Genomic DNA, 10,724 nt, shown 5'->3' on the forward strand with positions numbered 1-10,724 from the left:
TTATATTTGAGAGAGACAAAGCGTGAGTGAGGGAGGGGCAGAGAGAGGAAGACACAGAATCCAAAGCAGCTCCAGACTCTGAGTTGTTAGCACAGAGCCTGATGCGGGGCTTGAACTCACAAGCCATGAGATCATGACCTGAGCCAAAGTCAGATGCTTAACCGACTGAGCCCCCCCAGGCGCCCCTAAGTCTAATTTTAAAGTGTCAGCACACTCCATAAGACACCAAACAATGCCCAAAGTTTAAGGCTAGGCTGCAGCCCCACTGTCTTGGGTCCCCTGGGAGACCAGTGCCACCCCAGTATCTTGGAGCCCCCTCTCCCCAATTGTCAGAGCACACCGCTGGCTGTACTGTAAGGCCTGGACCCACCTTCCGTCCTCTGGTCCAGCTCTCTCATGAGCTGGAAGTTCCTCTGCAGCTCACAAGGAAGGTTCTCGATACCTGAAACACAGAGACATGTACTTCTCGGGAGCAGGACAAAATCTGCCTTCCAGACTTTATACCTAAAATCTACAAAAAATAAGCTCACGTCGTTTCCTGTTTGTGTTAGGATTTGGGGAGGAAAAGGATTAAGGTATCTTTTGGGGAACGGGTACCAAACACTGATAATAGACTCACAGGCTTCAGATGTTGTTGGAAGCTGGAGAAATTAGAGGGACTTCTCCTGGAGCTGCGAGCAGAGGTGGGGAAGTGGCCCGTGTGACTGTCCACCCCACACCCCCCAGTCACTCCTCCCCTCTCAATACCTCACCACAGTGAGTAAGACCAAAACCCTGGGGTCTCTTTGATCTTCCCCCCCGATTTACTGTGAAAACCCATTCACGGGGTAGAACAGCAAGCAAGGATGGATATGGTCTCTCCGGGCTACACAACACATCAGGCACTGACCACGGGGCTGCTGAGCACCTGAAGGGCTGCTACTACAACCGAGGCACTGAGCTCTTCATCCGCTTGTTTGATTACTTCCAAGTTAAACAGACCATGCTGAACAGCATGGGTGGAGGACCCCACCCCACACTGCTTTCCCCTCTGCACTGCAATCCTCCTACTCCAGGACAACCTTCCAGCCTGCCTGCACAGCCTCAACAGGCCCCTAACTGGCTCCCATGCTCAGTCCTAACCCCCTCCACTGTCTTCAGCTGACGGTGATTGGTGTAGGGCTAAATCCGGTCTTTACAAAGCTGCTGCTTAAAGCTGCCCAGCTCAGCCAGACAATGGCACAAACTCCCTCCACAGCCTCTAGGCTCACCACACCCTCCCATGGACCTCCCCGCTCTGTCCTACCCTGGGCTCTGCAGGACAGTGCTACCTCAGTGCTCTAGCAACCTGCTGGGGTCCTTCATGGCCCTTCTTCGGCTGTGAGCTTTTAAAAAAAATCTGTCTGCCCCATGTGAAAGTAAGTTCCAGGAAAAGGAGGACAGAGTCTGCTTCCCTGGCACACAAGCGAGTAGGCATGTCCATCCTGAGCTTTCACACAGGTGCCCAGAGCATGATGGAACTCACGATCCTCAAACCCTCCAAATGGGGCCCACTGGGAAGGTACCAGGACAGAGAAGAGCAAGCCCCAGCAGATGGGTTCAGCAGATGAGGTCATCGTGGTTCTGTAATGAGTGCTGCAGGGAAGAGCCTCCTCCCCTCCAGGGTGCTCTCCCACCTAGGACACCGCCCCCCGCCCGCCAGCGCTCACGCTTGGCCTGGGAGGTCCCCACCGTCTCCCCCAGAGCAACGGTTCACTTCCAACTGCTCCTGCTAGAGCTGCAGGTGGGGTTCCCAAGCAGCCAGGTACCAGGGACCGCGTATATTCCCACTGCAATACAGCTCTCCAGCTCCCCTCCACCAGCCCCGCCCACCCCCTCCCGCCAGGCCATCACCTAGCCAGAGCCAGACCAGCAAGAGTGCATGACCTTGACAAGCTACTTAGCCTCTGCAGCCTGCATTTCCCCATCTGTGAAATGAGGGCAATAACCATCTGCCCAGGAGTTCTTAGGAAGCTCCAACCTGTGCTACATGTGGACAGAACGACGCCTGCAGGAAGCGCCTCACAGACGTCTGCCCGTGGTGCCGATCACTGCCCTGAACACCTGCGAGTCCCCCTCCTCCGTCCCCGGCCACGCAGAAACACAGGCACCCGAGGACACTCTCCAGCCAGTATCGTCTCCCCCAACTCCCAGGTCACTGCACGAGCAGGCACAGAAACACGGCCGGAATCCCGCCCACCCCCCGCCCAGGCCCGGTCCAGCGTCCGAGGGGATACGGGCTCAGGGCTCAACCCCCTGCGCCAGTCAACTGGGTGGGAGCGGGGCCGGGGCGGGGGACCGGGCCAAGACAGCGGAGGGGGGTAGGGAAGGGCGGAGCGGGGCCCTGAGCTAGGCCTCTCCCAAGAGAGACTGAGGGCCGGGAAGGCGGTACGCCGCTGAAGGCAGGGGCGGGGCCTAGCATGGGAAGGGCGGGGCCGTGACACGCAAGCCACGCCCCACGCCAACCGGCCCCGCCCCACGCCAACCGGCCCCGCCCCTCCGTGACGCACCTGGAATTGGCGCGGCCGTGACGGTGGGACCCTGCGCCGCGCCCCCCGCGCGCATCTCCTTGCGGCCCCGCCCCGCCCCGCGCGCGCCCTCGCCACCCCCGCCGCCTCCGGACTGCCCTCGCCACCCCCACGAGTCCTCGGGGTCCGCACGCAGCGCCTGGTGTCCGTGGGGAACCGTGAGGGGGGTACCCTGTGCGGGCGCCGGGCTCGGGGGCCGCGAGGGACGCTTACTGTCCAGGTAGTGCTCCAAGTACATGGCGGTCGCCATCTTCGTCCGCGGCCGCGCTCTAGGTCTGCGCGGGCGGGCGGTGCCGCGAGGGGCGGAGGCGGGGCCGGCGCGTTCACTATTAATGAGCCTCGAGTGTTGATTGGCCCTCGCGTAGGGGGCGGGGGTGCCATCTGGGCACGCCCCCTGGCTTCCGGTCGGCAGGCTGCGCGCGGCGCCGCGCGCGAGCAGGTTTTGGCCTGGCGCCGGGCGGGGTAGGGGACCCGGCCCGGAGGCGGGGTCGTGGGCGCCGCGCACCCTGGAAGCCCGCACCTGTCCGCGCGGCCCCGGATCCCCGGGCCCCCGTCCCCCGCCTGGCGGCAGCGCTGGCGCGTAACAGGTGCGGGTCGGGTGTGACGAGTGTGGTACGGCGAGCGCGCGCGGTGTCGCCAGCGTCCGGCAGGGCGGTGGGCGACGCACGTGCAGGTAGAGCGCGGGCTCGCCGCGTCGGCCGCTGTGCTGGGGAGAAGGGGCCCGGGCCCCGGAGGTTCCAGGGTGCCCTCCCGCAAGTTAGCACACCCTGACCAGGGGAGTTTCGTTATTCGGGATGCGTGTATAAACATGTAGCCCCCTCGTGACTCCCCCCTAAACCTGTCAAACACTAACGAATTTCCATTTGTTACGTTCGCTGAAAAAATTCAAGTCGTACAGGATTTTCGAGTTTCCCCACCTCCTAAGTGTACAGATCTCTGTCTTATTCACCTTTGAATCCGAATGTTAGCAAGTTGGGTGCATCCCTTCTGGTCCCCTTTCTGTGCTTGATGAAAAAATGCACGTAATTGGACACTACCGACTTTTTTTTTTTTTTAAGGTTTATTTTTGAGACAGAAAGAGATCATGAACGGGGGAGGGTCAGAGAGAGAAGGAGACACAGAATCCGAAACAGGCTCCAGGCTCTGAGCTGTCAGCACAGAGCCCGACGTGGGGCCTGAACCCACGGACCGCAAGATCATGACCTGAGCCAAAGTCGGATGCTTAACTGACTGAGCCACCCAGGCGCCCCACTACCGACCTTTTTTGTTTTAAATGGCCATGGTTGGTTTTTTTTTGTTTTGTTTTTTTTTAACTAAATAGACTTTATCTTTTAGAGTAGTTGTAAGTTTACAGAAAAATTGACAAAAGTTCCTATATACCTTTTATCCTTAAACACATACACATGCGTGTACACACAGCCCTGATATAATTTGCATTACTGTGGTACATTTATCATAACTGATGAGGGGCGCCTGGGTGGCTCAGTCCGTTAAGTGTCAGACTTCAGCTCAGGTCATGATTTTATGGTTCCTGAGTTCAAGCCCCCAGTCAGGCTCTGTGCTGACAGTGCAGGGCTCACTTCAGATTCTCTCTCTCTCTCTCTCTCTCTCTCTCTCTCTCAAAAATAAACTTTTAAAAAAATTAAATAATATTGATACATTACTATTAAAGTCCATAGTTAACATTAGGGTTCACTCTATTGAACATTCCATAGGTTTTGACAAATGTAGAATGACGTGTATAATATACAGAATTGTTTCTCTGCCCTAAAAATCCTGTGCTCCACCTTTCCAGCTCTCTCCCCACTCCCCATAACCCCTAGCAAACACTGATCTTACTTCATAGTTTTCCCTTTCCCAAAATGTCATATAGTTGGAATCACACAGTATGTAGCCTTGTCAGATTGGCTTCTTTCACTTAGCAACATGCATTTAAGTTTCTTCCATGCTTTTTTTTTTAATGTTTGTTTATTTTTGACAGAGACAGAAACAGATCTCGAGTGGGGGCCGGGCAGAGAAAGAGGGAGACACAGAATCGTAAGCAGGCTCCAGGCTCCGAGCTGTTAGCACAGAGCCTGACGTGGGGCTCGAACTCAGGAAACGTGAGATCGTGACCTGAGCTGAATTCAGATGCTTAACTGACCGAGCCACACATGTGCCCCACCTCCATGTTTTTTTTTGTGATTTGACGGCTCATTTCTTATTAACGCTGAGTAATATTTCATTGTCTGGGTGTACCATAGTTTACCCATTCACCTACTGAAAGAGATCTTGGTTGCTTCCAAGTTTTGGAAATTATGAATAAAGCTAGTATAGTCATTTTTTTAAATTTACATCCAAGTTAGCACATGGTGCAACAATGGTTTCAGAAGTAGATTCCTTAATGCCCCTTACCCATTTAGCCCATCCCCCCTCCCACAACCCCTCCAGTAACCCTGTTTGTTCTCCATATTTGAGTCTCTTGTTTTGTCCCCATCCCTGTTTTTATATATATTTTTTTGCTTCCCTTCCCTTATGTTCATCTTTTTTGTCTCTCAAAGTCCTCATATGAGTGAAGTCATATGATATTTGTCTTTCTCTAATTTCGCTTTACCATAATACCCTCTAGTTTCATCCATGTAGTTGCAAATGGCAAGATTTCATTCTAGTAGTGCAATTGCTGGGTCATAGGATAGTTCTATTTTTAATTTTTTGAGGAAACTCCATACTGTTTTCCATAGTGGCTGCACCAGTTTGCATTCCCATAGTATAATCACTTGTATACAGGTTTTTGTGTGGACATGTTTTCAATTCCTTTTGTTAAATACAAAGAAGTGTAAGATTGTCTACGTTTGTAGAAACTACCAAACTGTCTTCCAAAGTGGTCGTATCATTTTGCATTTCCATCAGCAGTGAATGAGAGTTCCTGTTGCCCCGTATCGTCACTAGCACCTGGTGTCATAAGTGTTCCAGATTTGGGCCATTCTAACAGGTGTGTAGAAATAGTTCTTTGTTTTTTTGCAATTCCCTAATGACATGATTTTGAGCACTTGTTCACACATATATGTGCCATCTGTATATCTTCCTTTGTGAGGTGTCTGTTCATAAATTTTGCCCATTTTTTAAATTGGACTGTTGGTTTTCTTATTGGTGAATCATACTATCCATTTTTCTACTATTTACATCTCTAACTTAATACTCTTTGCAAACATCTGGCCGTGTTTTACTCAATTCCACTTCATTTTGTTGACTAGATATATTTTCATTGGTGTACCACATTTTAACAATAGATGTTTAATATTTTGATTGTTTTCAATTTTTCATTACCATAAATAATGCCCTGTTGAACATTTATTCATATGGCTGTATGTATCTGTGTGTTCCAGTTATTTATTCCTGCATAATAAACTACCTGAAAACAGTGGCTTAAAGGAACCATTTTATTATCACTTATAATTTTTATGAGTCACACATTGCAGCAGGGCTCAAGCAGGGGATTCTTTTTTCTATGGGAGACTGTAGAGATCACTGGGGTGACTGGAAGGTGGCATTCAACTGGCATTATGGACCAGGGCACTTACATAGGACCTCTCCAGCATAGCTGTCCCACGTGGTAGTACTTCGCACATGGCCATGCAGGGCTTCCCGAGATCTCCAGGCCTCCGTAGAAGCTGCAATACTTGCGAATGCCCCTTGGAAGTCCCGAGACACCTCGCTACATTTTATTGGTCGAGCAAATTGTTGGGGCCAACTCCGATTTGAGGGGAGGGGAATTAAACACACCTCTCAATGGGAGGAGTAGCAATGGTTGTGGACAGCTCTGATTTACACACTGTCCTATTAGCCCTTTAGGATAAATTCTTAGAAATGGAATTGCTAGCTCAAAAACTATTGCATGTTCTAAGTGTTGATACTTCTAAATGAATTGCCCAAGGGAAAATAATACCAACTGACACTCCACTAAGCATGTTTCTACACTTTTTGTCCATGATCTCGTGTTTCATGAGTTCGAGCCTGGCGTCAGGGTCTGTGCGAACAGCTCACAGCCTGGAGCCTGCTTCAGATTCTGTGTCTCCCTCTCTCTCTCTGCCCCTCCCCTGCTCATGCTCCGTCTCTCTCTTAAGAATTAAAAAAAAAAGAGTAACTCCTTCCAGATAACCATTTGTCTTCTTTCGTTCACGTGACAAAGCTGATGAATTCTCTTACAGAGACCCTGTTTTAGAAACTATCAGAGATGACTCCCTCACTGTCTACTGTTACTGCAGCGTACTTAAGAGCAGGTTTCTCAATCTCAGCACTGTTGACACCTTGGGCCAGAAAACTCTTTGCTGTGGAGGTGGGGGTGGGGAGGGGGGCTGTGCTGTGCCCTGTAGGATGCTTAACAGCATCCCTGGCTTCTACTCACTAGATAGCACTTTCCCAAGTTGTGACCATCAAAATGTCCCCTAATCGAGAAACAGTTGGGGGGCATTTTGGGCAAGAGTAAGCTACTCTGACATAAAGAAACCCAACCAAGATCCAGTGGCTTGGAAAAGACAGAATTTTATTTCTTATGTAACAGTCCCAATGTAGAGTCCAGGATGTGGCAACCATGCTCCCTGGGGTCGCTCAGGGGCCCAGATTCCTCCAAGCATGGTGTCTCCCCCAGGGAGCTTTGTCATCATCAGCAGAGGCAAGGCTGGGTTGCAACAAGAGGGAGCAGTGGGCAAAGGGAGAGCACTGTTTGCTGTCTCAAGGAGCACATACCGTATCTACTCACATTTATTTATTTTTTAAATGTTTATTTGGGGGGGGAGGTAGAGAGAGAGGGACCAAGGATCTGAAGCAGGCTCTTGTTGACAACACTCACGAACTGTGAGCTCATGACCTGGGCCAAAATCAGACACTTAACCAACTGACCCCCCCGGGCCCCCCCCCCCCCCACTCACGTTTAATTGGCAGTTACCTGGCCACACCTAACTGCAAGTGGGGCTGGGAAAAAGAGTCTGGTAAGGCACCGATGTGCCCAGCAGGCTTCTGGAAGTAGGTGAGTGCTATGGACTGAATATCCCCCCAAACTCATAGGATGACTCCTAGCCCACAGTGTGACTGTATTTGGAAAAGTAATTAAGAGGAGGAAGAGACGCCAGAGATCTCTCTCCACACCTCTGATAGAAAGACTGGTGCCATCTGAGCCTCCCGGTCTGTGGTGTTTCGATATGGTAGCCAAGCTAACACAGTGAGAGGGTCTTTGCTCCACAGCACCAGTGTCTGACACATTCCTGCGAGGTGAAAGGTACAACACACCTGAGAAGGCAACAGTAAAAGGGTTTTAGTGATTTTTTTTTTTAAGATTTTATTTTTAAGTAACCTCTACACCCAATGTAGGGCTCGAACTCACAACCCCGAGATCAAGTCGCACACTCCACCAACTGTGAGCCAGCCAGGCACCCCAAGTCTTTTTGTTTTTTAATGGACAATCGCAAACACATTAAGAGTAGAGAGGACCTAAGAAGCTCTGTGTGCCCATCAGCCAGTGTCACCAACTCTCAACTTACAACCCATTTTATCTCACCTCTGTCTCCAAGCACACTTAGACCTGGAAGTGCATAACGTCGTCCATGAAGTGGATGTCCTGTGCCCACCTACAAGGCCTCCATGGTCTGGGGAAGAGGACTCACTGCTTCAGGACAGACCATGCTGAAAATCAGGCCCGAGACCTGACTCCCCCACCGTGGCAGAGCAGAAAGGAGACCGATGTCCAGAGCCAATGGTGCCCCTCTGCCCACCGCAGGGCTATGAGATCAGCACTGGATGCAAGAAGAGGCGGAAGTCACCCTGTGACCATGAGGGAAAAGTAGAACTAAAATGTGGACCTGACCTTCAACATCACCTAGCAAAGGAAGCAGTTCTCAGCTGCCTAACTCTGAACTTCGAGTTATATGAGATAACGAAACATCCTGGTGATTTAAGCCACAGTGAGGCTGGGATTCTGACACGGGCAGTTAGAGTCATCCTGATATTTGAGAGGCGTGACATGTCCTTAGCGATGGAAGCAAAACTGTTTGCTGTATCTTAACAACATCACCGTGCTTGTGCCAGGTTAGCCTTCTCTGCAGTCAAAAGGGCACCCCCACCAGCACCCGGCACCCAAGACCCTCAACAGCCAGGCTCCTCCATTTCCACCGGCAGCCAGGAAGTCCCTGCATTCACGTTCCTCCCCAGCAGCCTGGTGAGCTCATCCTGCAGACGTGGCACAAGGCTACCCTGGGCCCTGCCGACCCCGCGAAGGTTCTCGTCCCCACTCTAATCCTTTTCACACTTTCGAAGGCAAGGAGATGGACATTTTAGGAGACACCAAACAAATGGATGTTACTTCCCCACCCTGAACATTAAGCACCAGCCTTTGTATCAGTGAGCTCCTCCTAGGCCATGCTGCAGTAACAAGGGATCCCAGGATCAAGGACAGGGAATCCCGCTGGCTTAACTCCTGTCGTGCCATCAGCTGCAGGGGCTGCAGGCCTTCTCTCTGGGATCAGCACGAACAAAGAGTCATAACCATGCAAAAACTCTTTTGGCACTGGGGGCAAAGGGGATGGATGAACCACACACCAGCTTTTAAAGCTTCTGCGTCAGAGTGTGCGTGTGATCTCTGATTACAGCAGCGTTGGAAGTCATACGCTGAAGATCGACATCGAGGAATGAGGCAAACGATTTGGAATGATGATATAATCTATCACCTTTTCCAGAACCGAAAACCAAATCAGGCAAAGGTCAGTTGGGGAAACATAAAGTTATTCCAGGTGTCTTGGGTAAGAGCGGCATCAGGGTCTTGTACAAACCCGAAGACCTGGGGGGAAAAGTCAGGGAGATCGCGACCGAGGACGTGGGTGGTGCGGAAGCCTCGGCAGTCTCCTGGGCTGCAGCAGGGAAGCCTGTGCTCCAGGAGGCTCGCTAGAAAATTCTACCTGCAACTGCCTCCGATCCTCAATCTCTAATCCAGTTATGGAGGCTATTCCGGGAAACGTGGCCCCCAGCCGATTACCACCCGAGCTTCTGTGTCCTGCTTCCCATGTGACGGCACCTGGGCAGGGCCCCCAGGGAAGCGAGCAGGTGGCGAGGGCGGGATCCCGACGGTGGTACAGCGCCCTCACCAGGCGAGGCCGGCGGACTCCCCAGGAGCACAGTCTCACCTGAAGCACCCCAAACGGCCCGGGTGTCCCTAACATGACAACAGCACACAGGAGAGGGCGCTTTCCGGACGCCAGGCGCTCCTCTCCACGCTGAAGCTACCCGCCCCCCCTTGCCGTCGCCCCACGGCAGGAGTCGGGCACAAGGCGGCGGAACAGCTGCCCCCGTCCCTCTCCCGAGAGCCCGCCTGTGTCTTCTGAAGCGCACCCCGGGCCTCAGGAACAGCGACAACGCCACCGCTTCCCCGCGACTGTCGCGGAACTACACGGCCGCCACGGGACAGCTCAGTCCGTCCGCGGCACGGCCCGCAGCCCTGGGCCACAGCGGCCACAGCCCGGGCCCGGAGACTGGGACTCCGCCGGAAGGGGCAGTGTCCGACCAGAGCGCCTTCGCCCCACCCCCGGGCCAGCAGCCAATCCCAGCGTGCGGCAGTGAAGACGGCCCACCTTAGTCAATCCCAGAGCGCGCGCGGGCGGCGCTCCGCTGACGCAGATATTTCAGCAGTCTCGCCACGCGCCGCAGCTACCGGTTCTTCCCAGCGCGCACTGCGACCGCGCCCCTTTCAGCCAATCACAGCGCGCGCCGCGGACGCCCGCCAATGGGCGCTCTGAAAGGCGGGGCGGCCCGGGACCGCGGCGGGTGGCGGGAAGGCGCCGCGATGGCGGGCCGGCGCGGAGCCCTCATCGTGCTGGAGGGCGTGGATCGCGCGGGAAAGAGCACGCAGAGCCGCAAGCTGGTGGCCACGCTGTGCGCCTCGGGCCACCGTGCCGAGCTGCTCCGCTTCCCGGGTGGGTGTGGCGCCGGCGGGGCGGACGGTGCGCGGTCCCGCTCGGCCTGGTGTTTGTGCGGCTCCGTGGGTCTGTAGTGGACGTACGACCCGGCGGCCCTCTCTAAAGCGGGGTCGTGACGTGGTCGTACACTCAGGAGACTGGTGTCGCGAGGTGACGACCCGATCTGTCACCCCCAGCAGTGTCCTGGCGCTGATGTGTAGTCCGTACCCCAGTGTCTGCTTTTGGTTTTCTGGATAGC

General features: G+C 53.6%; 2 protein-coding genes across 4 annotated transcripts in view; one reads left to right on the forward strand and one right to left on the reverse strand.

Moving 5' to 3' along the window:
- ING5 (inhibitor of growth family member 5) overlaps positions 1-2,962 on the reverse strand; it is a 23,156-nt gene extending 20,194 nt beyond the window's left edge. Inside the window, exons 1-2 of one of the 3 annotated variants that reach the window (XM_040450372.1) lie at positions 2,760-2,962; positions 371-442 (exon numbers count right to left, since the gene is read on the reverse strand). In XM_040450372.1, the coding sequence (XP_040306306.1) occupies positions 371-442; positions 2,760-2,796 (109 nt within the window). In that variant the 5' untranslated portion in view covers positions 2,797-2,962. Of the gene's footprint in view, positions 1-370; positions 443-1,999; positions 2,504-2,759 lie in introns of those variants that run through there. The other 2 variants (XM_040450374.1, XM_040450373.1) reach the window with 2 other exon arrangements.
- Positions 2,963-10,311: 7,349 nt separating this feature from the next.
- The window catches only part of DTYMK (deoxythymidylate kinase), a 6,843-nt gene continuing 6,430 nt past the window's right edge, over positions 10,312-10,724 (forward strand). Inside the window, exon 1 of the mRNA XM_040450375.1 lies at positions 10,312-10,483. Within this exon, the coding sequence (XP_040306309.1) occupies positions 10,354-10,483 (130 nt within the window). The 5' untranslated portion in view covers positions 10,312-10,353. The remainder of the gene's footprint in view (positions 10,484-10,724) is intronic.

The sequence above is a fragment of the Herpailurus yagouaroundi genome, unplaced genomic scaffold (genome assembly GCF_014898765.1).
Source record: "Herpailurus yagouaroundi ecotype Mexico unplaced genomic scaffold, PumYag 202, whole genome shotgun sequence".
In the NCBI taxonomy this organism is placed as follows: domain Eukaryota; kingdom Metazoa; phylum Chordata; class Mammalia; order Carnivora; family Felidae; genus Herpailurus; species Herpailurus yagouaroundi.